Source organism: Sarcophilus harrisii, chromosome 1 (assembly GCF_902635505.1).
Source record: "Sarcophilus harrisii chromosome 1, mSarHar1.11, whole genome shotgun sequence".
NCBI classification, from domain to species: Eukaryota; Metazoa; Chordata; class Mammalia; order Dasyuromorphia; family Dasyuridae; genus Sarcophilus; species Sarcophilus harrisii.
Genome location: NC_045426.1, coordinates 694,647,644 through 694,675,214, shown reverse-complemented (window position 1 = coordinate 694,675,214; position 27,571 = coordinate 694,647,644). Strand labels below are relative to the sequence as shown.

The 27,571-nt window shown below is 42.0% G+C and overlaps 1 protein-coding gene across 3 annotated transcripts in view; it reads right to left on the bottom strand.

Annotated features, from left to right (window-relative positions):
• Positions 1 to 27,212, bottom strand: part of RNFT2 (ring finger protein, transmembrane 2) — a 72,354-nt gene extending 45,142 nt beyond the window's left edge. The window contains exons 1-6 of one of the 3 annotated variants that reach the window (XM_031948659.1): positions 26,961 to 27,212; positions 24,276 to 24,476; positions 16,045 to 16,103; positions 9,567 to 10,042; positions 8,012 to 8,088; positions 2,767 to 2,867 (exon numbers count right to left, since the gene is read on the bottom strand). In XM_031948659.1, coding sequence (XP_031804519.1) covers positions 2,767 to 2,867; positions 8,012 to 8,088; positions 9,567 to 10,042; positions 16,045 to 16,103; positions 24,276 to 24,299 — 737 coding nt within the window. In that variant the 5' untranslated portion in view covers positions 24,300 to 24,476; positions 26,961 to 27,212. The other 2 variants (XM_031948660.1, XM_031948661.1) reach the window with 2 other exon arrangements.
• Positions 27,213 to 27,571: the final 359 nt, after the last annotated feature.

Genomic DNA, 27,571 nt, shown 5'->3' with positions numbered 1-27,571 from the left:
GTTTGTGCTCTTGTCATGAGGTTCGGGAGAAGCAACCTGGAGCCGAGGAAAGGCTCTGAGTATCAAAAGGATCACTGAGTGAAAGAATAAGTGAGTCTGTTCTCTTTGAGTCTTTGTTAGACCTGAGAACAATAACTTGCTTGGGCTGTTATTAAAAGGCACCCTTTTCTTTTGTTTCTTTCTTTCTTTTTTTCTTTTTTTCTTTTTTTTTTTTTTTTTTTTTTTTGCTAGCTGGGTGCCCAGACTGAATAAAATGTCTATTATAGTTTTCACTGATAAGTCTATGTGTGATGTTCCATGTGTCTGTGTATCTATTTCTGTCTGACTCTGTCTCTCTGTCTCTTTTTATGTGTGTCTGTCTTTGCCTGTCTGTTCCATTTTTTGGTGACTTTCTGTGTTTATATCTGTCTCTGCATTCTGTCTGTCTGTCTCTTTCCTTGTCTTTTTGTATCTCTCTGTCTCTCTCTTCTGTCTTAGGTGCCCAGAGTTTGACTCAGTCTGCTGTAAGCCCCCGTGTGTGTGTGTGTGTGTGTGTGTGTGTGTGATACAAACAAGGGACAGTGAATGATGCTAGCTGGAAATGTCTCTGAAATTCCAGGAAGCTCTATCTCCCCAGCCCCCACCCCACCCCTCGGCTCCGATTCTCAAGCAGGGTTTGAACAGCAGGACAGAATCCCCCAGACAAGCACCATAGAGTCAGAACCCTCCCAGGATGACGCAGGGAAGGGAAAAACCTCGCTTATTCCCACCCCCCAGTCCCAGTCAGCTTTCAGCTCAGGAAGGGCTGCATCTCAAGCCCCTCTTAAGAACTCCCTCAACCAAAAAGACAACCCTAGTTCACAGAGATGTTCTATGACCATGAGCGTGAGTGTTCCCTCCAATGAAGCAGACTGAAACCCAGCAAGCCCTGCCCATCCTGGTCTGTATCTTCCAGTAATGGCAGCTACTATGACAATGATGATGATAACGATGAAGGCTTTACAAACATTATCTCCTATTATCCTTTTAACATCCCTGGGAAATAGGTGCTCTTAGTATCTTCATTTTACAGTTCCAACTAGTTCAGAGGTCAAACTGGAAGTCCTATCTTCCTGACTACTAGTCCAATGCTCTATCCATGGTGCTGAAAGCACCTTTAATTTTTCCTGACCTACTTCTATCCAAAGTATTCATAGCTAGAGGATTCACCCCTTAAGAGACCAGAGGCCCAAAGTATCCTGAGAAAGTGCTCGTGCGGCAGATACCTTAAGAGCCCTGGTCTAAGGGAGCCCACCACTTCCTGAAGCAGCCCAGTGGGCTCTCGGACAACTCTCCAGGAAGACTCAGAAGGGGAAGCTCTGTCCCTTGGCAATCTCTTTCTGTTAGTGCTAGTCCCATACTCTGGGGCTCATTTCCTCCTTCCACATGAAGCCCTTTTATACAGAGTTATCATGTCCTCACACTCCTCCAACCTTAAGCGTTTTTCTTCTCCAGCCTAAAACACCCCCAGTTCCTCCCAATGATCCTCATATGGCATCATTTTAACACATTTCTGTTTCCTCTAGGCCCTGGTACTGGATTGTCTCCAGCTTATCAATGTCATAGATCCACAGCTGGAAGGGACTTCAGAGACCATCCATTCTACAGATGAAGAAACTAAGGTCCAGGGAAGGACTTGGTGACTTGGAATGATAGGATTACTGAGAGGGAACTCTAGCCCAAGTCCATCATTTTACAGATGAGGAAACTGAGGTTCAACAAGGTTAAATTACTTTCCAAAGGTCAACTTAGTATTATAGCTAGATCATAAGCATCAGAGATGCTTCATAAGCATCATAAACATCAGGGTGTTGTGAGGATCAATTAAAATAACATTTGTAAAGTGCTTAGCACTGTGAATGACATGAAGAGTAAGGGCTTCCATCTTTGTTTGCTCAAGCTCCCCCACCACAATCTGAACTTGAACTCAGCTCTTCCTGATTGCTCCATCCATTTTCTTTTTGCCTTATGGAAGCAACTGGGGGGTACCATAATGCACAGGGCACTGGGCTGTCGGGAAGATTCATTTTCATGAGTTCAAATCCAGCCTCAGACATTAGCTGTGTGATTCTGAGCAAGTCACTTCATCCTGTCTGCCTCAGTTTCCTCATCAGTAAAATGAGCTGGAGAAGGACATGGCAAGCCCCTCCGGTATCTCTGCCAAGAAAAGCCCAAATGGGATCAGGGAGAGTCAGACATGACTGAAATAACTCAACAATACTGTATCTAGAGTGCATTTCCTCTTCATCTCTGTCTTTCAGAAATTTGTTCTCCATACTCAGGTGCCTCTCTTTCTTTGAGGCCTACCTGGATTTTTATTGCCTCTGCCCCTTCCAGGGTCTAAAATTTTCTCTCTTCCTAATCTCCCCTAAATTCTACTTGACGCTTCTTTCATTAGAGTGAGTAGAGTTTCAGTCTTTTTATCTGCAACTCCAGAGTCTAACCAACACAGCTCCTGGCATATAGGAAGCAATTCATAAATAAATTTTGTATCTTTTTAGTAGAAAGGAAGGTGCTGTTTGTTTCTTTTTATTTCGGTATTCCCAGCACTTGACACAGTGCTTGGTATGCAGTAGGTAATCAATAAATGCCTATTGATAGAATGATTGCCTAGCACAAGATAGGGGCTGAATCATTTACCACTGTACGCCATTGAACAAGCTTGAAGGCTTCTGCTCTGGCCCCACGAGCCATGTTCTGTACCCTCCCATTTAAGCCCAGAGACTTCAGAGAGATATTTGCACTCACCTGTTGTACAGCTGTTGGGAGCTAAATGTATACAATACATAAAGGGTATTCCCCACCAGGAAGGCCAAAATCCAGAAGATGACCAGGACTGATCTCTTTTCCTGAAGACAAAAGAAGAGATAGGAAGGAACAAGCATTTATTAAGCACCTACTACATACCAAGTCCTGTGCTAAATCCTTTACAAATACTGTCTCATTTAATTTCACAACAACCCTGGGAAGCAGGTGCTACTATTATCCCCATCTTATAATTGGGGAAACTGAGACACAAAGAGGAAAGTAGGGATTATTAAGCACCTACTATGTACCAGGTTCTGTGCTAAGTGCTTCACAAATACTGTCACATTCGATTTCACGACTCTGGGAGATAGAAGGGTGAAATTATCCCCATTTTACAGTTGATGAAACTGAGGTAGACAGTGATTTACCCTCAGATTTGAACTCAGAACTGGATTTGAACTCAGACTTTCTTGACTTTAGGCTCAGTGTGAGAGGTGTAGAGGAGAATCTTTCATTTAGAAGAAAAAGGGAGGGAATGGCAAGTATATAACAAATTTGGGGACTTTCCTTGTATTTTTTCTGACTATACTTATATGTGCACATGCTCTTTCCCCTGATGGAACATAAGCTCCTGAGGACAGGAATAGTCCCATTTTGCCCTTATCTTGTCTTCATGCTCAATACCTACCACAAGGCCTGTCATTGTCGTTTAGTCATTTTCAGTCATGTACAACTCTTCCAACTCCATTTGGAGTTTTCTTGGCAGAGATACTGAAGCGCTTTGCCATTTCTTCTCCGGCTCATTTTACAGATGAGGAAACTGAGGCAAACTGGGTTAAGTGACTTATTCAAGGTCACACTGCTAGTAAATATCTGGGGGGGGGGGGAAGGTGGATTTGAACTCAGGAAGATGAGTCTTGCTGACTCCAGAACTAACTAGGTGCTAGACCCTGTGGTAGGGCAGCTTATAGAGTGCTGGGTATTCTGTTGTATTAGATATTCTATACTTATGCACTATTTTTATTTTGGTATACATCTTGAATTGACTTATACATTATACTTGTATTATATATTATAGTCTATTTTATATTATATCCCATCTTCATTTTGTATTAATTTGAATTAATTTATATTCTATTGTATCATATATATTCTATTCCATATTTATATTATATCCTATTTTGTAAACAATTGGAATTGACCTGTATGTTATTATAAATATTCTATATGTTTATATCATAATCTGTCTACTTTGTATGCATTTGAATGAACATATTGTATTATATAGTATGTACTTACATCCTGTCTTTATTTTGAATATTCTTTGAATTGACTTATATTTATATGCCATTGTATCCTATATATTCAATTCTATACTTATCTTATACTTGTCCTATCTACTTTATATATACTTTGAATTGACATATTTTATTATGTTTTAATATATATTCTTTTCTATCCTTATTTTATATCCTCCCTATTTAAATAGACTGTGAATTGCCTTCTTGTTTCTAGGTTGTTTTCTTCCAATTTTGATTTTGTGTGGGGATTTCCCAGCTCCCAGAACATAATAGATCCCAAATAAATATGTATTTTTTGAACTGAATTGAATTCAAATCCATCTTCCTTTTGTGGGAGCAATCCCCTTGGTTACTAACAAAAAGCAGCTCCGTCTCCATTCCCGGACACAGGAGGGCAGGAAGCGCAGGCGGACTGCCTCTGATTAGACAAACTTAAGCATTTTCCAAGGTCCACTTGGCTTCCCGTGATAGTCCGTTGCTGGAATGAGATGATGTCATCATTTTCTCATTGTCAACCTAAGCGAGGTTTCAGTAAATGCCTGATCCGCCCTGTCTCCAGACACAGATCAGAATACTGCTCACTGTTCCAGCGTGCATTTGCAGAGACTGGACAATATAAATGTCTCTCCATCCGCCCATTATTTCAGGAGCGGTCACGGTGAATGACCTCAGAAGGTATTCCAGGCCAACAGACGGTTGTGATGAGTGTGATTAAGCCACTGAGGAACCTTTCTTCCCCCAGTAAATCATGCCTGCCAGTTTAATTCTCTATAAATCCAGGCCAAAGCCAAAGGATGAACTTGGACTTAGCCAAGCAGCGAGAAAGCCAGGATATAATGCATTAGAAGAGAAAAGAAAGCAGGCTCTTCTGGCAAAGACTTTCACTAGAAAATCTACCCAGGAACTGCTGAGTTCAACTCCAAGAAAGATTATTATTAGTATTAATTATTATTATGGTTAATAACATTATAAATATTATAAATAAATACTTCTAGTAGAAAATACAAATTTATTAAAAAATTATGATGTTTTAAATTATCATACAATTTAATATTGTTGTGCATTAAATATATTATTAACCCAATTAATATATTATTATTAATAAAACAAAATGGCTTTAGGGCAGCAAGGGAGTGCCATAGTGCACAGAGTGCTGGTCTAGAATAAGAACTTATTTTCCTGAGTTCAAATCTACCCTCAGACACTAACTAGCTGTATGACTCTGGGCAAGTCACAGTTTGACTCAGTTTCCTCATCTATAAAATGAACTGGAGAAGGAACTGACAAACCAATCTAGAATCTTTGCCAAGAAAACTCCAAAGGGAACACAGAGTCAGACAGGACTGAAAGAACTGAATAACAAGAGTCGTTTGTTGTTGTTGTTTAGAGTGACAGATTCAGGACCCGTCTCTGTCACAGACTAGCTGTGCTATCATGCGGTTGCAAGGTGGCACCATAGTACACAAAGCAATGGACTTGGCGCCAAGAAGAACTGACTTCAAATCCAGCCTCAGATACTTAACTAGCTGTGTGATCCTGAGCAAGTCACATAACTTCTGTCTGCTTCAGGTTCCTCAGCTGTAAAGTAGGAATAATAGTAACAATCCCTCTACAGTTTTGGTGAGATACATAGGAGACAGTACAGGGTGTCTCAATTTCAGATTCTCATTAGGATTAAATGAGATGATATTTATGAAGCATTTATCACAATGCCTTGCATATAGTAGGTACTTAATAAATACTTGTTGTCTTGACTTACCATCCAAGAGACCTTTAATTAATTTTTTAGTTAATAGTGCTCCTTTCCCCCCAAAATCTTGCATTTATTTTTTTATATAGTTTAAAACAGGTGTGTATATGTTGAGAAACAGTGTAATTTCCAATGTGGAAACCCTAAGGTAAGGAACTTCAGCCTGTGGAGCCCTTGCTCCCCACCATGGAGTCTCAGAAAGCTGGGTGATAAATAGCAATCAGATCTCATATGATTTATATGTCTACATATGTCATATGAGATCTGATTTATATGTCTAACACTTAAGTACAGCCCAGATGAGTTTAAATTGGAATTGAGAAATATTTTTAAAATAAATAAAAATTCAATACAACATAGATAATATGAATCTATGATTTTCTCTTCCCTCCCCCCCTTTTTTTTTTTGAATTTGTGGTTTTCTCTTTTTTCCCTTTTTTTTTGAATTTGTGGTTTTTTTAAGTCAATATGAAACCCACAGTTATCAGTTTCGATTTGAGCACTGAGATGGAAGTAACTTGTTCAGCGTCACATAGCCAGTGTGTTTCAGAGGCAGGATTTGAAGCCAATTTGTTGTGAATCCATGATCACTTCTCTATTTACTGTGCAGCACTGCTTCCCACATAATTCATCTCTCCAGACCTCAGTTTTCTCATCTATAAAACCAATGATTTGGAGTAAATGACTTCTGAGACCCCCCCCTTTTTTTTTGCTCCCCTAACCTTGTTACAGAAGAGCTGCTGAGCTGCACTGGGGAAGGCAATTTTCACATCAGAAGGTCCCCATAAAGATCAAATGACAGGTCTAAACAAAGCTCACAAGATCATAGCTCTAGCTCTGAGCCTCATGGACATCTAGTCTGATCCCTTCATTTGACAGATAAGGAAACTGAGGCCCAAGGAAGTATCGATGACAATAAAGATTTGAACTTAGGTCTGCCTAAATTTCTGCCTGCTCTCTATCTCCTACTCCATGTTGCCTTAGGGAAGCAAGATTAATGAAGACAATAATGACTGATTTTAAATCATGCTTAATTTTTATGAAGCACTCTCTTCCCAACAACCCTGGGAGGAAGAAGGTATAAATGTTAATATTTGGATATTCCACAGAAGGAAAGTAAGGTTGATTTGCCTACCCAGGGTCACCTGGTTCAGAATTTAGGTCTTCCTGAGTAAATTCAGCAGTCTCTGTGCTATGACAAGCTGTTCGTGCCCTATTTTGCCTGACCCTAGAGGCTAGAACCAGATGGAGTGGGGAGAAGAAAACGCAGGTTTGGGCTTGGGGCATGGAAATGCTTCTTCACCTGGAGAACGTTTCCAAAGCGGGGGAGTGGGTACCCCCTCACGACAGGCCTTGAAGACAAGGCTGGAAGGTCAATCTTGTATTTAATGCAATGGGGAACTAGAAGCAGCTGGGCAGCACCATGGACAGCACATTGGATTTGGAGTCAATCTTCAAGTCCTGCATTAGTCTCTTATCAAGCTATGTGACCCATTGGTGTGTGGCAAGTCACTTCACTTGTTTGCCTCAGGTTCCTCATCTGTAAAATGGGGATAATAATAGTACCTACCTCTCAGAATTGTTGCATAAGAAAGTGCTCTGCAAACCTTAAAGCACTATAGACATGTTAGAGGCTGTTGCCTCAATTTCCTTGTCTCCAAAATGGGATCATGATTAGAAACACCCCTCAGGGGTATTATGAGGACCAAACGAGTGCTTTGCTAATTTTAAAGTGCGATATATATGCTGCCTATTATTATTATTACAATTTTTCTTACACAAGCCAATCAGAATACTTGAAGAGAACTGTCAAGTCTCCTAAAGCCTTCTCTTGGCTAACCACCTTCCGCTCCTTATGATGTAGACTTAAGGCCTTTTCCCTATCCTGACTGTGACCCCTGGGAGCCTCTTCCATTCCCCAATATGCTTTTTAAACTATGGTGCCCTGAACTGAACACAATACTCCAGGAGAGGACAGTAGGATTCTCATCTCCTTGTTCTGCCCTTCTTCCTGCCCAATCCCTCATCAGCTTTCTTAGCTGGCCCATTACATTGCTGAAATGATATTCCTAATAGTTAAGGCTGGCAAAAGAGAACAGGGAGACAGATGTCTGGGGAAGAGGTCTTGTGAGAAACTGAGGCAGCAGGCCATCCCTCGGGAAAAGACCAGAGCTCTCCTTCCTCGAACGCTCACCTTCAGAGACACCTGCTCACGGAGGGTAGAGTTGGCGTAGGCAAATGTGCTGGCCATCCCGATGCACACAGCAATGCCTGTGGGGACAGATGAGGGTCAAGATCATGGATGGAAGGAAGGAGGGGGTACTAAAGGCACTCCCAGGGTTTTCCTCTGCCTCCTGGCATTCATCCCCAGCTTCTTTCAGACCTTGTAGAGAAGATCTTTCCCCACTGTCTGCCATTTTTAGCAACCTGGATGAAGGGACTGTGTATTTACTTTGTATAGACTCATCCTTATCAGGGGAAATAAACCTTTATCTCTGAATAGAAGCCCCCAGACAGCCGTGAACTGTTTCATTTTTTCTCTTTGTATCCAAGGAAATATGAGACACACACTTAGTATTAGTGTATTAATTAGTAATTAGCATTAGTATACACACTAATAATTACATTAGTGTGTAATTAGAATTAGTAATTCATTCGTTGTCAATGAACACTGTGTGTTGAATTAAAGTATCATCACTTTATTAAAGACCTACTATGTGCAAAGCAAGAGAGGTAGCCTGGGGTAATGGTTAGAGAGCTAGCCTCAGTCCAGCAAGCTGCCTTCAAATTCTCTAAGAGTGCATGAGAGGTGCCATGGAGGGGCTGATCTGCATTGCTCAAGGGAATTGGGAGGCCCTTCCATTGATGAAGTTCTAGTTTTAGTTCCTCAAAACGTCTGAGCGGTTAGGGGACAGGAGGAGTGGTCTGAACTTGTGACCCTCTGCGTAGAAAAATTGGACTTAGAAATGGTTTCTATTGGTATAATAGGGCAATTTGTTTGCAGTTTGTAATCTTAGTTACTGGGGATCCTTAGGGTTATGTGACCAGGCCATGGCCCCACATGCCAAAAACCGGCCTTGAAGCCAGGTCTTCCTGATCCAAAGTCATCACCCCAAGCTGCCTCTCCTGCCTAAGCAACAGAAAAGAGGGGTGGGAGAGGGACTGGGCTTGTGGTTCCGGGGGATGAAGATGTGGCACACACTCCACAACTTGCAGTCAACCTTAGCTGTTTAGAGCACTAAAAAGTGAAGGGACTTAATGACATGGTGATAATTCTCCTCAAACAACCGAGCCCAATATTAATTGAGTTTTTGAGCCATCTCTTTCTGATTAATGAGATAGATACAATGGAAAGAACTGGATTTTGGAGTCTGAGCTCATGTCTAACTCTTCGTGATCTCTTTTGAGGGTTTCTTGGCAGACATACTGGAATGGTTTGTCAATTCCTTCTCCAGATCCTTGGACAGATGAAGAAACTGAGGCAAACATGAAGTGTTTGCATGAAGTGACTTGTCCAGGTTCACATCCCCAATAAGTGTCTGAGGCCATATTGATGAGTCTTCCTGACTCATATAAAAATGCTAGTTATTGTTATTATTGTTCAAGCTCTCACAGGGATGAGAGAGAGCATTTGAATCCTAGTTTGTCTGACTAGAGAGTTAGAGCTCTTGGCTCTATGGGCCTGACATCCTAATCTAATCCCACCGTGTTCTTTCTGGGTCACTCAAAATGAAACCTCGAGAACTCACCTAGCTTATGTTGAAAGCATAGTTTAGCCAGGAGGATTAAGATGAAAGGAAGCCCCTTCTGCAGCCAGCAGATCACCGCCTTGAGTTCTGAGAGGGCTGGGGCCGGCGTCCCTGGCTGGTCTTCACCACCTTCTTCCCCATGTCCATGCCGGTCACTACCCACGTGCAACAGGGAGCTTCCCCGGTGGTGGCCATGGTGGAAGTGATGGGAGGCTGGTCGGTGGTGGAAGGTCCCGCTCTCTCCCCGGCTGGTCCCTTCTTCTCGGGAAGCCGGCATCTGTATGAAAACCTCCCCACCTCCAGGGGATGAGCCCAGAACCAAGCCTGACTGGAACGGGGTGGCTGAGAGGGTACCTGACTGCAGACCTGCTAATCCAGAGAAGATGGGTGGAGGGGAAGAATCTTCGAGCTTCAGACCTTCGAAGACACCGCCTTCATCCACACTGGTCTCAGAGCTGAGGGTCTGGCTTCGGTTCCTGAGGTGGAGAACAGACAAACCAACCTTCTATTTTTTTGCCTTTCTTTGTAACCCCAGTACGTGTCTGACCACTTACTGCTAGCTGAGTGAGTGTAGAAAAAGTGTCCCCAAAAGATACATCGGCAGTTGAAAAAGATCCCATATATACCAAAATGTTTACAGCAAAGAACTAGAAAGAAAATAGATGTTAAAAGAAACAAAGAAAGAAAGAAAAAAAGAAAGAAAGAAAGAAAGAAAGAAAGAAAGAAAGAAAGAAAGAAAGAAAGAAAGAAAGAAAGAAAACAAACAGATACTCAGGGCAGCTAGGTGGTGCAGTGGATAGAGTACCAGCCCTGAAGTCAAGAGGATCTGATTTCAAATCTGGCCTCAGACACAACACTTCCTAGCTGTGTGACCCTGGGCAAGTCACTTAACCCCAATTGCCTCAGCAACCCCACCTCCAAAAAAAAAAACCCAAAAATATATGCATAGGTAATTTTTCAACATTAACCCTTGCAAAACCCTGTGTTCCAATCCCCCCCTTTTGCTTACTCCCTCACCTAGATAGCAAATATTAGAGTACTTGTTAATCTATGTTATGCTATATTTAAGCTATATAAGCTATGTTAAAGTTATGTTAAACATGGTAAAATATATGTTAAATCAAATATGTGCATACATATTTATACAATTATCTTGCTTAGGCAAATCATTTAACTAGCTGTTTGCCTCAGTTTTCCCACCTGTAAAATAGGGATAATAATTGTATCTATTTCACAATATTGTGTGAGGATCAAATGAGGCAATAATTGTAAAGTACTTAACACAGTGTCTGGCACACAGTAAGCACTATAAAGATCTCTCCACTTTTTAGCTGCTGCCCTGCCTGGTTTTAATTCCATAGAACAAGATGCCCCTCCCCCCCATGTCCTGTCCTGACTCTCATCCTACCTTTTCCTCTCTCTTTCAGACTGTAAGCTTCTTGAGAGAAATGATTGCTTTTCTTTTTATCAATTATGCCCCTAACGCTTAATATTGTCTGGAACATAGTAGAATACTTCATAAATGTTTCTGGATTGGATTATTAGCTATAATTTTTATAATTATTAGTAATTTATTTTCATATCCATGCTGACAGATTGGGTGTGTTTGAAAATTGCCTGCTCATCATATCCTTTGACTATTGTTCAATTGAAGAATGATTCTTATTCTTATACATTCTCAATAGTATTTTATTTTTCCAAATACATGTAAATATCATTTTCTACATTCATTTTGTAAAACTTTGTGTTCCAAATTTTTCTCCCTCCCTCCCTCACCTTGTTCTTTGCCAAGACAGCAAGCAATCTGATATTCTTTGAAAATTTAAATCAGTTCCTTACATATTTTGAAAGTAAGACCTTTTTAAGATAAACTTACTGCAAGGGTTCTTCCTGGCTATCAATTTCTCTTTAATTCTAGATGCATTGATTTGTTTTGTACAAAACTTTTTACTACTATATAATCAAAAATATCCATTTCATCTTCAGTGGTCCTCCCTATCCCGCACTTAGTCACAAATCTCTTCCCTGTCTATTAATCCAAAAGGTGATATCTAAGGAGCTGACATTTGAATGAAGGGGAAAACATTAGTACATACAAGACAAATAAATACAAGGCTTCCAAAAGCTGTAGAGTAGTTTGGAGCTTTAATAACCATTAAAATCAATAGTTATTTGATTTCAATTAAATTTAATAGCTATTAAAAGGTTAAAACTGCACCAGGTCTTTTGGGACACCCTATCTAGAGTTCATGGATGGCAGTTTTAGAGAGAATGGCAAATAGAAAAATGAAACAATCCTTACTCTCAAGGAATATATGATTATACAATAATGCAAACAATAGCCAGAAAAGAAATGGGATGCTGAATAATTATAATGACCAAAGCTGGTCATGAAGAGTTAAGAAAATGTGGTTCCTTTTCTTTTTTTTTTCTTTTGCATAGATAGGAGAACTATGGATACAGAATATTATATATAATGTCAGACTGGGTCAAGGCAGCATTTGATTTGCTGTACATTCCCCCCCCCCCTTTCTTTCTATTCTTTGTTACAAATGGCTTTGGGAAAAGATTGGGATGAGAGGGATAATTTAGAAATCAAGATGATAGAAAAGGCATCAATTTTTAAAAAGACAGGCAAAAAGTACTCAGAGATTAAGTAAGGAATGAAATGACTAGAATTTGTATTTCTAGAATTTCAAGAGCTCCAGTCTGGCTTTTAAAATGTGATTTAAAAAAAAAAAGCTAACATTGGGACAGCTAGATGGCTCAGTGGATAATAAAAAGGAATAATTCCAGGGCCACAAAAATATACACATGTCAAAATCAAGATTCAAATCTATGTTTTTTTGACTCTACACCCAGTCCTTTATCCATTTCTATAGTTTGCTACTTCTCTACAAATATGAGACTCAATTATTTCCATTCTCTTAGGAATCCCTCCCCATAGATATTAGGTAGTTAAGTCACTATGGAAATAACAGTGATTTGGGAGTCCGAGTTTGACTTTGGAGGAAGTCATTCGTGTAAAATGGAACCATTGACCAAGGGGATGTAAAAGTCCTTACTAGATTTAAATCTCTGACCCTTTTTTTTTTTTTTTTTTTTTTTTTGATCCAAGAGAGCCTTTGGGCATTCAGGGATTTCATCATCAAGCTGACATACTTTCAGGATTATTTTCCTATAGGACAGTCCCCTCTATCTTCCCCCAACATGGTTAGCACTAGAGATTTTCAGGACCTTGGACAAGTCATTTTGTATGTGCCCCCTCTCTCTTTTTAAGATTGTATTCATCTCAGTGAACCTGGATTAAAATTAACATCAGAATTAACTGTGAAGAAGAAAGAGTGTTACTAAAGTAACAGAGACAGCAGATGCTACAGGAGATAGAGGAAGACCTGAATTTAAATACAGCTTCAGTCACTATGTGACCCCTGAGCAAGTCAGATCATCTTTGTTTACCTCGGTTTCCTCAACTGTAAAATGGGATAATAATAGCTTCTACCTTCCAGGGTTGTTATGAGGATCAAATGAGATAATATTTATAAAGCCCTTGCACAGAACCTGGCACATAGTAGTTACATAATAAATGCTCCCTTCCTTGCTTGCTTCTCTCCCTCCTTTCTTACTCTCTTTTCTTTATCCTTCCTTTATTTCTTCCTCTCTCCTTCCTATCTTCTTTCCTCTCTCTTTTCCTTTATTTTCCCTTTCTTCTTTTCTCCTTTCTTCCTTCCCTCCCTTCCCCTTTCCTTCCTCCTTTATTTCCTTTCTACTTTCCTTTCAACCTTTCTATTTTCCTGTCTTCTTTCTTTCCTTACTAAGTACAAATTGAGTTGGGGGTAGAAATGGAAACTGGAGGAGCAGAGGAGGATTAATGATCCAGGTGTGACCTGGCTCACAGGTAGGAAAGGGTTTTGTGAACTTTAACGTACTAAAGAAATTGGGGTTGTTATTGTGAATGACCAACAAGAGCAGCTCTCAGATTGCTAGGTGGAAGACTTTGTTCACCAACAGGCCCGAGAATTCCTCAACATGAGAAGACTAGGCCACAAAGTTAAGACTGTGCACACATGGACGCACACACACACACACACACAGAGCAAGAGAGCGAGAGCGAGAGCGAGAGAGAGAGAGAGAGAGAGAGAGAGATGCATGCACACACATAAACAGGCAGCCATCTTCTTCTTTATCCTGCCTCCGCTGGGAACCTTGGAAAACTCCCGGTCCCTTTGCTCCCCACAGTACTTGGAAATTTATGGAGCTCTCAGTGGATGCCAGTCCTCCCAGGAAATGCACACTGCCCCCGAGCAGAGCTTTTTATAGCCCTGCTTCAATCCCCTGGCCCTTCAACTTGAACTAGCAAAGACCACTGAGGGAGCATCAGGAGGAGAAGCAAATACACAGGTATGAGAGAGAGTGGCTGTGAGGAAGCTCCTGGTTTAACCACTTACTTGCTGGCCAACAGATGGAGCTGTGGCTGGCACAGGACAGTCTGGGCCCCACATCTATTTTTGGTCAACCTATGCATTTTGGGGAAGAAAGGGAATGTCAAAGAGAAGACAAGGAATGCTTTTCAGTGTGACAAGGAGGGTGATAACTGACCGAGAATCTAGATCTTCTCTTCTGTTCTGTTGGCCAAGGAAACTCATAGGTTCATAGATTTAGAGATGGAAGGGACCTTACAGGCCACAGAATCCAACTTTCATTTGGCAGGTGAGGAAACTTCATATAGATTCACAGAGAGGTCAGTGACCAAGGAAGGTATCTCAGAGGTCACCTAACTCACCTTCTTCATTATGGATGATTGGGAAACTGAGGCCAGGAGAGAGAAATGACTTGTAAAAAGTTACAAAGCTACGAGGTATCTGAGATGGGAATTCAGGTCTTTTTGACTACAAGCTCCTATCCACCATATCATACTAGAAAGAACTAGATAAGTGATCTACTAGAAAAGGGAATAACAGGGAGCGTAGCATATAGATACCTAAGACAAGCATGGAGCTAGTAAAACTAGGTGGTACATAAGGATAGAACATTCAGGAAGATCTGAGTTCAAACTGAATCACTTCCCACTTGTATGACTCAGAGCAAGTCACTTAATCAGTCTGCCTCAGTTTCTTCCTTGTAAAATGGGAATAATAGCACTTACCTCCTAGAAGTGTGAGGAAGAAATGAGATAATTATAAAAGTGTCTGCCACATAGTAGGTATTTAATGATGTCATTAATGATTCAATGCCAATTTGGAAAGAGCTCTTCAGGGAAGTTCATGGTCCTTTGGTATTTAAAATAGGTTCATATACTTTAGAGATTTAGTGCTAGAAAGAATCATGGAGGTCTATTGTAAGCTCCTTATAAATAAAGATGAGAAAACTAAGAACCAGAGAATTTATATGATTTTCCCAAGTTCACAAAGGTAAAAAGTGTTCAAATTAAGGTCAATAATTTCTATATCCAGAACTCTTTTGATTACAAGACTGGCTAAAGGCATAGATGGCATGGTCATTGAATATGCACATGACACAAACCAGGCAGGGACAGCTATCATGTAGGGTGGCACTCAGAACTCAAAAAGATCTTAACAAGCTAAAATGTTGGGCTAAAGTGAATAGATGAAATGTAAAAATGGGCACTTTCATATAGCTGGGACAGACCCTCATCACCTGAATAGGCTTCTTGTCTCCAACAGTTCTCCATTCTATTTTATTTCCTATTCAGCTATTGAAGTGATCTTCCTAAAGTCCATTGTTACTGTTTTCAGGTAGCTAAAAGAAAGCCTTTGTTTACCAATGAGGCCTCAGAATTCCTCAACATGAGAAGTCTAGGCCTAGACTTCCACAAATATGAGACTGAATCTATATCCATCACACACACACACATACACACGTGTACACACACACACACACACACACATACACACACACACACACACACACACACACCCCTTCTCAATAAACTCTAGTAGCTCCCTGTTAGGTCTGCTAAGTGGTACAGTAGATAGAGCACCAGGCTTAGAGTCAGGAAGACCTGTCCTCAAATCTAACTTCAGACACTTACTTGCTGTGTGACCCTGGGCAAGTTACTGAACCTGTTTGCCTCATTTTCTTATCTAGAAAATGGAGATACTGAACAGCATCTATTTCCCAGGGTTGTGAGGATCATATTAAATAATACTGTAAAGTACTTGTCACATAGTAGTCATTACATAAATGCTCATGGCCTTTTCTTTCCCTTCCCCAGTATGGCTCTGGGCAAGACATCTGACCTCTCTAGGTCTCAGTTTTCTTATATTACCCACCTTGTAGAGTTGTTGAGAGGAAAAATGGTCACAAGCGTTTCAGAAAGCCCAACTCTTGCCTATTACCAGAGAGAATGTCTGGTCTGATTCTCAGAATCAACCAAAATATGCAAGAATGATATCACTGACACTCAGTTGGAGAAGTAGATGAACACCTAGAAAGATGACAAAAGCAGGGGCTTTACCTTTCAGGGGGTGCGCTCTCAGTGTTGCTGCTGTGCCGCCTCTGCATCTTTCTTAATACCTGCAACCAAAACATTCCATCAGACACCTGTGCTGAAAGTACCCCCACCCCAATCTCTCCCTCTTTGGGTTTCCTTGGGCTTAATGGTAAAAGAAGGGGGCCTTTAAAAGTTGTAAGAACATAACTCCCAGCTCAGACCTTCCCTGTTCTAAGGCCCCTCCCAGCTCTGACATCCCCTATGTCTGGCCCCTCCCAGCTCTAATATACCCTGTTCTAAAGCTCCTCCCAGCTCAAGATATTCCCTGTTTTAAGGCCCCTCCCAGCCCTGATATTCCCTGTTCTAAGATTCCTCCCAGCTCTGACATCCCCTGTTGTAAGTACCCCCCCACCCTGACATTCCCTGTTCTAAAGCCCCTCCCAGCTCTGCCATTCCTTTTTAAGGCTCCTCCCAATCCGGATATTCCCTGTTCTAAAGCCCCTCCCAGCTCTGACATCCCCTGTTCTAACCAGTCACCCACCCCATCCCTCCCACACTCCCCTCTAACATTCAAAATCACAAATCCTGTCCTGAAATGCTCTGCACTCACTCCTCACAGCTGTGATGCAGTCCTGCACTATCCACATGGCAACCACTGTGAGATCACCATAGCAACAGCACCAAGGCAACTCAGGCTCACAGTTGGCAACATATCTAGCCTTAAGGGACCATGCTCTCACAGTGGCTGGTCCTTTCTGGCCACCTGTTTTCCTGACCTCCTTGACCCCAACATTTCTTACTGTGGAACCAGGGGCATATTAGTGCCCAAGAAGAAACCAGCAGGGGAAGCAAAGGGACCGGCCTGGACTGCCGGCCTTCTGAGGATATGGCATAATTCTAGCAGGCCACGCCGAGGGCAGCATCAAAGATGCTTTCTATTTCTGGGAATTTACTGGACTGCATATTTCTTTGGGGCAGGGCCCCTATCTGACTGAAACTCTGCAGCTTCTACCAGCAGCTAGCATAATGGTCTTTGTCCATGTGCTTAACAAATATATATATTTTTTCAAATGAGCGAATGAATGTGTGATCCCACTACAGAACAAAAGGTCCATGAAATTGGGGATTATTTTTCATTTTTACTTATTTTCTCTAGACCCTACCTGGTACACAGTAGGAACTAAAATAATATTTCAGGAATAGAAATGAATTAAATAATTAATGGGAGATTGCAACAATAGGGTGGGATATTATACAGATCTTCTTTATTAACTTATTTGAGAAAATCCATGGAAACAGGTCCAGATATCAAGTAATCAGTTAATTAACAATTTATTAAGCCCTTAAAAGTATGCCAAGTGTAGTGTTAAGCACTGTGGATAGATACAAAGGCAAAAACCACCCCTTCCCTTGCAGAGCTTTTATTCTGTCAGAAGAAATGATATGTACATTCAAAATGGATAGTACGAATGATATTTATATGATATTTTTAGAATATACAAAGTAATTTCAGAGACGGGAGAGGCTGTAGTATCTGGGGGTTTAGAAGATAATATACATAGAACCAGAATTATATCAGACAAATTCTAAGATTCCTTCTATATTTCATCCTAAAATACTAGGAATAGTAAGAGATTAAATAAATTTCAGCTATTTTTTTGAGGGGTGGGCAAGAAGTAGGAAAATGAAGCTAACCATTTTTATTTTGGGTCATTTCAATCTTGTCCAATTCTTTATGACCTAATTTGGGGTTTTCTTGGAGTAGTTTGCCATTTTCTTCTCCAGATCATTTAATAGATAGAGGCAAGCAGGATAAAGTGGCTTGCCCAGAGTCGCACAGCTAGATGTCTAAGGCTAGATTTGAATTCAGCTCTTGCTGAGTCAAGACTTAGTACTCCATCCACTGTGCCACCTAGTGACCGTGATAGATACTGCTTCTGGCAACATGGCAATAATACTCCCTTTGAATTATATCTCTAGGTAGATTTCCTCTAGACACAGCTAGGAAGTAATGGAATATTGGATTAGATTAAGATAGGTGTGAGGGTCAAACAAAATAATATTTATTGTGTGCTTTGTAAATCTTAAAGCCTATATAAATGGTAATTATTATGATGATTATTATGGTGACTATGATGATGAAGAATTTAGGAAGAGCATTGAAGAACTGATTGAAGAGTTGATTGACTAATTAATTATGTATATGAATTACTGGAGAATATCCAGGGGAGGATAGAACCTTGAATCCATTTAAAATGAGTCTAGGTTGAAGGAGTTGGAATGAGTGCCTTGGAAAAGACTTGGAATGGAGGATCTTCTTCTGGTCTTCAAGCACCAGAAGGGCTGTCCTGTGGAAGACGGTTTAGCTTTGCTTGGCCCCAGAGAACACAAGAAGGAACAATGGGTGCAAATTTCAACAAGGTAAAATTAGTCTGGCAGGCGTCTTACCACAGAATGGGTTCTGAATAAAATAAATTCTTGCAGAAATAGCTGGCTTTTAGATTGCTCCCTTCTTGAGAAGACAGCCTTTGGTATTAGCGCCACAGTAGGAAACTTAGAAACTTTCAGTTGGATTGAATCATTCCCCAAGTCTTAAACATCGTAGATGTTTAATGCACATAGACTTGAATCTCTTTACTCTTGTTCCTTTAGAGTAGCCCTATTAATTGTCTCTAGGTATTCACAGGGTCAGGGGAGAAATTAGAACTCTTGGAAACTGACTCCATCATCCAGCATTCCCACAACTGCCAAAGTGATATTCCTAAAGCACAGTTTGGACCCTGTACCTCCCCTGCTCAAATAGCTCCATGGCTCCCTATTACCTACAGAATAAAAAAGAAAGCTGCTCGGCTTGCTCTGTAAAGCCTGGCTTCAGATTGCTTTTCCAGACTTGTTATGCATTACACTCCTTTCTGGATTCCAGAAAGGACCACTTGCTGTGGCTTTCCCCAGGACATTCCATGCTTTGCCCCGGTTACTCCTATGCCAAGAATGCTCTCCCTTCCCCTGCCTCCTGCTCTTAGAATCCTGAACTTTCTTTCAAGCTCAGATGAAACATGATCCCCTACATGAGGCCCTTCCAGCTGCCAGTGGCTCCATCCCGAAATATTTGTTGCCATTTTGTATTTATTTACATGTATACCTGGTATCCCTCTTCAGAATATAACTCTTTGGAGGTAGTGGCTGTTTTCTGTTTTAACTTTGTATCTCTAGTCCCTAGTAGAGCTCCTGGCACTTTAAAGGTGGTTAATAGGCCCTTGTTGACTGGCTGATTAATTTGTATCACAGCAAATTCTGTTCACATGCTCACTGATTGTCTAATCAGCAATATAATGCAGTGGTCGTGGATAGTGTCCAAGTCTCAGAGGCACAACAAAGGTAGGTTCAAATCCCACTCCTGACACGGAAGTGTCTGGCAAATGACTTCAATTTCCTATCTGTAAAATGCAAGGGCTGGGTTTGATAGTTTCTAACACCCCTTCCATCTTTTACATCTATAACTCTGTAACCCCGTAGAATGGGCATTAAAAGTAACTTTTTAAAAAATTGTTTTAAAAAATTTTACAATATTTTTATCCCCACTTTGCAGATGAGTAAATTGAGTCTCAGAGAACCTCAGTGGTGTTTGCAAGTCTCAAAGGAATAACACAGATGAGCTGGATTAAAACTTTAAAGTACCATACTCCAAAAAGTCAATTATTTTTATTCATATGATCATAGCTCTAGAGCTGAAAGATACTTTAAGAGTCATTTAGTCTGCCTTCCTTATTTTAGAAATAACTAGTAAAAGATGATTACCCATAGTATAAAAGGTTACATATTTATATCAAATATAATGTATAGCATGTTAAATAGAAAAATCTATATTATATAATTCTTAACGCAAATTTTTAATAATAAAATGAGGAGCTAGACTAGTTAGCTTTGGAAGTTATCTTTATATCATAGATGTTACATATCATTGTTATAATATATACTAATCATAAAATATACTATAGTTTGGCATACTATATTATAAAATATATACTCATATGCTATAATATAGACAAAATTTTTTGTAAACCTTTAACAAATGCTGTCTATTACTAATGATATATAACTAAATATATTATAATATACTGTATATTATATAATTATAATGATCATATTATATAATATGGTATATTGTATATAATGTAATAAAATATATAATAAAGTAAAATAAAAATAATATAATAAAATAATGTAATATAATATATAATATAATATTTATAATGATCATAGTATTATAATCATATATATTTCATTATAATAACTTGTTGTTATTATATTATTGTGTTCACTTGTGTCAGACCCTTAGTGACCCTACTTGAGATTGGGGGGGGGGGGGAAGATATTGAAGAATTTTACCATTTCCTTCTCCAGCTCATTTCACAGAGGAGGAGCTGAGGCAAGCAGGATTAAGTGACTTGACCAGGCTTACACAGCTAGTAAGTATTGGAGGCCAGATTTGAATTCAGGAAAATGAGTCTTCCTTACTCCAGCCATGGTACTCTATCCATTGTACTATCTAGCTGCCTTCAGTAATAGCTAGTATTTATTTACTAATTAGTTAAAAGTTTGCAAAAACACTTTACACATATTACCTTTAAAAAAAAAAATAGATGAGGAAACGGAGGCACAGAGTGACCTTTGCATGTATTAGTAGCACAAGACAGACCAAGCCTTTGAAGTCTGGTCCTCTGATTCCTGAGCTAATGGTTTTTCCATTTACCACACTACCTCCTAAAGGATTATTATTATCTTTCCTAATAGAACACAAGCTTCCCCAAAGAGGAGGCTCGAGTTCTTTCTTCGTTCCAAAGCAAACAGCTGCGAAGACATGCTAAGACAAGTCTGTCGTATGTGCTGCTGGCCAGCAGCCGCTCCCTCTGCTTTTGCCCTGTTCTCCATCCTCATTATGATCGCCAAATTCTTTCTCAGGGTCATCACTCCACTACTGGCTACGCTCTCCTCCCTTCCCTATCTTGACCCTTGATGAATCTGTTCAATTCTATGCTGCCTTCTTCTCTAGAGTCCTTTACTCCTTTATCATATCCCCAATGGTGCCTTGCCTAGTTTTAGCTCGGGATCCCTCCCACCACGCACTGACCTCACTCCTATTCCTACGCTGATGAACAAAACTGGAGAATGTCAAAAAACTATCTTAACTGGGGTCACCACAAATTTATGTTATGAAGTCCCTCAGGTGCCTTCTGCCAGACTCTTCTTTACCCCTGTCATACATGACGTGGTAGCCTTATTCCCTACCAAGACTAATCCCTCGACCTGCTCAAGTGATCCTGTTCCATCCCATCTCCTTCCACAATCTGTCCTCTCTTGTCTCCCTTCTATCATTTAGTTACAATCTCTCCTTATCTATTGGCTGCATTCCTACTACCTACAAGCATGCCCATTTCTCTCCCATTCTCCAAAAACTTTCACTTGACCCATCCATCCCCAATAGCCATCATTCTCTATGTCTTCTGCCTTTGTGGCTAAATCCCTGGGGAGACTATCTACAATACTTTTGCTTCCAACCTCATTCTTCAACTGAAACTGCTCTTTCCAGAGTTACTAATGATCTCTTAATTCCCAAATCCAATGACCCTTTCTCAAGGCTCATTCTCCCTGAGCTCTCTGCAGCCTTTTACACGATTGAGCATATTCTTCTCCTCGATACTCTTCACCCTCTTCTCCTAGATGCTCTCTTCTCTCTAGGTCTTTGGATCGCTCTCTCCTGGTTTTCCTCCTACTTATGTGCCAGCTCCTTTTCTTTCTCCTTTGCTGGATCTTCACCTATATCACAGCTAACAAATGTGAAGATCCCCCAAAGATCCATCCTGTACCCTCTTTTCTTCTACCTTTAAACTACTTCACTTGGTGATCTCATTTGTCACCACAGTTTAAATTAACATCTCTAGGCAGATGATTCTCACATCTACTTATGTAGCCCTAACTTTTTTTTAACCTCCAGATCCACATCTGTGATGGTCTATTAGACATCTTGAACCTCTGAGTATCCTATAGAACGACAGATATATAAACTGCATGTAGACATCCTAAACGCATGTCTGAAAGTGAACACTTTACCTTGTGCCCAAACACTTCTCTCTCCCTAATTTCTCTGCTACTGTCCAAGGTTCCATCATCCTCTAGTCACCGATTTGTTACCCAGTCATCATTCCCAACTCCTCCTTTTTTCTCACCCCAGCCCTGTGCAATCAGTTGCCAAAGCCTTTCCTTTCTCAGGCACTCAGATATACTTCCTTTTCTCTTCTGATGCTGCCCTTACTTAGGTAGAAACCCTCATGACCCCAGGCCTGGACTATTGTAACATCCTGTTGGGAGGCCTGTCTGCCTCAAGTCTCTCCCCACTGCAGTTAATCTTTCATTCAACTATCATACTGATTTTTTTAAACTCACAAATCATATTATTCCACTATTCATTAAGCTCAAGAGCCATCTTATCATCTCCAGGATAAAATAAATATAAAACCCTCTGTATATTTTTTAAAATCCTTAGGAACTAGGTCCTTTCCTACCTTTCCAGTGTTCTTACACCTTACTCCCTTCCTTGTTCTCTGTGGTTCAGTGACATTGTCCTCCTTGCTGTTCCGCACAGAATATTCTGTCTTTTGATGGGGCATTTTCACTGGGTAACCCCACCATGACTGGAATATTCTCCTTCCCCATCTCTCTCTTCTGGCTTCCCTGACTTCCTTTGGGTCCCAGCTACAATCCCACATTCTCCAAGAAGTCTTTCCTAGTCCTCCTGGATCTTAGGGCTTTCCCAGAGATGCCCCCTAATTATTTCTTCTTTATACTTAGTAGTTTTCATGTTGTCTCCCCTGTTAGGTTTGGGAGCTCCTAAGATCGGAGACTGTTTTTAGTCTTCCTTTATAGTCCCAGCACAGGGCCGGGCACACAGTTGACATTTATTACACGCTAGATTATTGACCAATTTGGAATCAGGGAAGCTGGGTTCAAATCCTGGTTTTTTTTCTTACTCAATTCTTTGCCTCAATTTCCTCAATAGGAAACACAGGTTTTCTTCAGCTCCCCATCCTCACATTTCCTGTGTTATAACTGTTGCTCAAACTGGTTAAAGAAGAGAAAATACCCAAGAATTATGGGATCTCGGAGGTCATCTGCACTCCATCTCTAATGCCCGTGGAACCCTTTCTATGACATCCCCTAGTGGGGCTTGTTCATCCAGCCTGAAGGCTTCCGATGACAGGGAACTCACTCCCTCTTGGGAAACTCATTCTGCTTTTGGACAGCCCCTATTAGGAGGAAGTTTTCCCTTACAAAGCTAAATATACCTCCCTGAGACTTCCACACATTGTTCCTGGAGCCAAGCAAAACAAATGTGAACTATTTTTCCCATACCAGCCCTTGAGATACTGGAAGACAAAGATCATGTTTTCAAGACTTTCCTCTTTCTTCAGGTCAAATGTCTCCAGTTCCTTCAACCATTTTGAAGAATACTACTGGAAGCAATGGGCCAGCCAAGAGTTTTAGCTGGGCTTCCTCTGTGACTGTGGGCAAGTCTAAGGTACTCTTTACCTTTGACATTGGAGGTTATAAGGTCTCTCCCAACTTTGACATTCTACGTTCTAAGGACTCTCCCAGCTTTGAAAACCTATGTTCTAAGGCTCTTCCCAGTCCTGACATTCCCTGTTCTAAAACCCCCTTTTAACCTGAATATTCTGTTCTTAGAATGTCCCCCCAGCTCTGACATGCCCTATTCCAAGGCTTCTCCAAGCTCTGACATTCCCTGTTCTAAGGTCTCTTTTAGCTTTGACATAGCAATTTATAAGTCCCTCCGAACTCTGACATTCTAAGTTCTAAGACCCCTCCCAGCTTTGACATGCTTTGTTTTAAGGCCTCTTTTTAGCTTGGACATTCTAGGTTCTTAGGCCCCTCTCAGCTCTGACATCATCTGCTCTAAGGCCCAATTTTAGCTTGGATAGTATAGGTTCTTAGCCTTTCCAGTTTTGACATTTCCTGTTTTAAAGTCCCTTTTAGTTTTGATATTCTAGGTTAATGGGGTCCCTCCCAAATCTGATGTTCTGTTCTAAGGCCCCTCTCAGTTTTGACATTCTGTGTTCTAAGGTCCCTCCCAATTCTGATATTTCAGATTCTAAGCTGTGACTAGGTCTAACTCTGTGATGCTATCATTAACACACACACACACACACACACACACACACACACACACACACACCCCTCACCTGGTTCAGAGTTGTTAGCCACATGGACTTTAGAGCCCCATGACGGTGGGACCTGTAGGTGGCATTCAGGACCAGTGGGGTGTTCACCCCTGAAGACAAAGTTGCGGGAATGGTGACAGGGAACACCGGTAGACCCCAGCAAGAGCAGACCTTCCCTTCCTCCTTTTTTTCTTCTCCGCAGACACTCGCTGCTCAGGTGAGCTACAGGGCACAAGAAGAAACACAAAGACCTTTGAAAGGCCCAACCAGACCCCAGGCACTTTGCTGACAGGGTTCCCTGCTGAGATGATTCATGCTCTCCTAGACACCCAAGCAGATGACTCTACTTTTCCCTCTTCCCCAAAGGCTTCTCAGGAGTATGTGTCAGGTCCACAACTCCCCTTCTTCCTTATTCTCCGTGATCACATTCCCAGCCTATTGCAACAATCTTCAAAATGGTCATCCCATCTCTAGACTCTCCTCCCCGTTGTCCATTATTGTCCAACAAATCATTCCCGTGATCCCATATCAAACTTTTTCAGTGGCTCCCTACTAGATACATTTCAAATTGCTTTGCCTGGCATTCAAGGCTCTCTACAATCTGGTTAGTATCCTCCCCTAGCCCAAATGTACTGTCCAACTTTCAGACTCTTCTCCTCTGATTCCAGTCTGCCACAATTATTTAATGTTTTTTCTTTCTTCTAAGTCTTTACTCAAATGTCCCTAAGCCTGCAATGCCTTCTCTTTTATTCACCTCTCATTGTCATTCGCTGAAATCCTACCCATACATCCTATAAGGCCCAAGTCTGATGTCTTCCTCCAAGTAGACTTTCCCCATTCCTTTAAAGGCAGCTAGGTGCTGCAGTGGAAAGAATGCTAGGAAGACTTAAGTTCAAATCCAGGCTCAAATATTTACTAGCAGGTGACTCTGAGCAAATCACTTAACCAGTTTCCCCACCTGTAAAATGGGCTTAATAATAGCACCTACCTGTCAGGATTGTTGAGACTCAAATGAGATAATATTTGCATAGTGCCCGGTTCATAGGAGTCGCTACAAAAATATTAGCTATTATTTTAAACCAGAAATGATCCACCTTCCCCTCAAATTCTGCCTCCCCCAGAACTTCTCTTAACACGTGTATTTTGTTGCATTTTGTATGAGTTATTATTGTCATATTATATGTCATATCTCTCTCCATCCTCACTCCATAAGTCCACAAACCGATGGGAAGGAATAAATTATCTACCCTGGAGACTAGACCAGTAAGTTCTTCCTGGCACACAGTAGGCACTTTAAAAAATGCTTGTTGTTGTTGTAGGGCTTTAAAATTTGGCACCAGGGAAAGCAGCTTAGATGTGGAGTCAGAAGGCCCGGGGTAGAATTGCTGCTTAGTTACTTCTTGCCTGTGAAGCCTCAGCCCAACCACGTTACTTAGGTGTGGTTCTCAATTGCAAAATGACAGATTGACTTTTAAAGGACTGACAAGCCCTTTCCAAGTCTAAGTGGATGAGCCTTTGATTTTGAGTAAATTAAACAGTTTCCACACTATGACCCCCTTCCCCCAAATAAGAGAATATTGGTAAAATAGATTAAAAAAATGAAACCAGGCCTGTGATCTTTTCTGGGTCCCTGTTTTGTCACCTTAACAGGAGGATGTGTGTGCAGGTACATGGTCCCCGAGGTCCCCATCAGACCTAAAACTATGCCTTTAATACGATTTATGTGGTGTAGGGAGCTCCCCAGTGGAGAATTTCTACTATCAAGTTTCCTCTGAAGATTCATCTTTTTGGAAGGAGGATGCTTTGTCTCGCCTCCCACGTGCTGCCTTCCTAAACTGCACCAACCATCTTAGAAACGTGTTGGTGACAAGCTGGGGGAGCTTCACACGGAAAGGATGAAGAAGCTGTAAGGGGGAGGGGGGATGCGGCCCTACCCAAACCTTCCACCCTCAACTCGTAACCGCAGAAGCAATTCAAGGCTGGCGCCCCTCCCCGATGCAGAATGAGACTGACCAGCATTTGCCATCCAGATCTAAGCTGGCCCTGGAATCTCAAATTCCAAATCTTCTGAAATGAACAAAGTACTCGTCTATACGATCAGTCAATTGACGTTTATTGAGCCGTTCCTGGGTGCTGGGTACTGTGCTAAATGCTGGACAATAGACTGGATGTCACCATTCCGTTAACACACCCCTTTTATAAGGCTCTTTTCAACAGATCAGACCCTCCTATCCTAAAGCACAGGCGCAGAATGCAAATAAGCACCTCAATTTCTGTAAAATGAAAAAAAAAAAAAAAGGTCTCATTTGGGAGTTCTCTCTTTTTCGCCCGGATCATTTTCTTAGGTTTGAATCCGATCTATTCGATACCACCCCCTCCCCCAGTCCCTTGGAATCGCCCTGGGTACCCCAGAAAGGCTGCCCCGTGGCCTCCGGCCCATGCAACGTTTTAATCCGTCCCCGCGGGTCTTTGCGTTGCTGCATTTCAGGGCATGCACGTATCAAGCATCTCTTGCCGGTGCCGCGGCGTGGGCGTGCAGCCAGGTTGCATTTTCAGCTGCAGGTGCCCAGGGCTCTCTCCCCGCAAGCCGGGCACGCACAGACCTCGGCCGGCTCCCGGGGCGGGGAGGAGATGGGGGAGGAGGTGCGGTGGGGGATGGGCCGTAGCCGCATCCGAGGAAATAAAAAACCGGGGTTCTTTCTTTACCTGCAATCACAGCTGCATCATTCATGTCCTGCCAAGCCAATCAACTGGGCCGCAAGGACTCCACGTGACTTCCGACTTCTTCCTCCCAACGCCCTGGTCCATCCCTCCCCCGGGCCCGAGATTGGCTTGAGCCGTGGGCTCTAGGACCGACTCGAAGCCTCCTCCTGACACCCGCAATGGAACTCCCGCCTTTCACCGTAGCACCAGCCAATAGGAAGGTCGAAGCTCGATCGAACGGCGACCGCGACGCCCAATAGCTGGCGAGCTCCGTCGGGGCTCGGTGGCTGGGGCGGAGGGGAGGGTGGAAGGCAGAAGGAGCCGCTCGGGCTCCGGTTCGGGGTTGGCTCTGGGCGAGCGCGGGTCGGGGCAGAGGGGGCGGCGGAGCCCCGCGGCTCGCGCTGCTGCGGGCGCTTCGGTGCGGGCTCGGATCGCGGGCCCGGGCCTCGCCCAGCCAGAGCCGGGGGGTGGGGGGGCGGGGGAGAGGACAAGGTTCGGGGGCGGCCGACCCCGGCCCCTCTCCCCGCCCGGGGCCGGCCGGGCTCGCGGGAGCACCTCCGCCGCGCCATTCGGCTTAGCCCGGACCCTCGCGTGCGGGAGGCGATGGGGCGGGG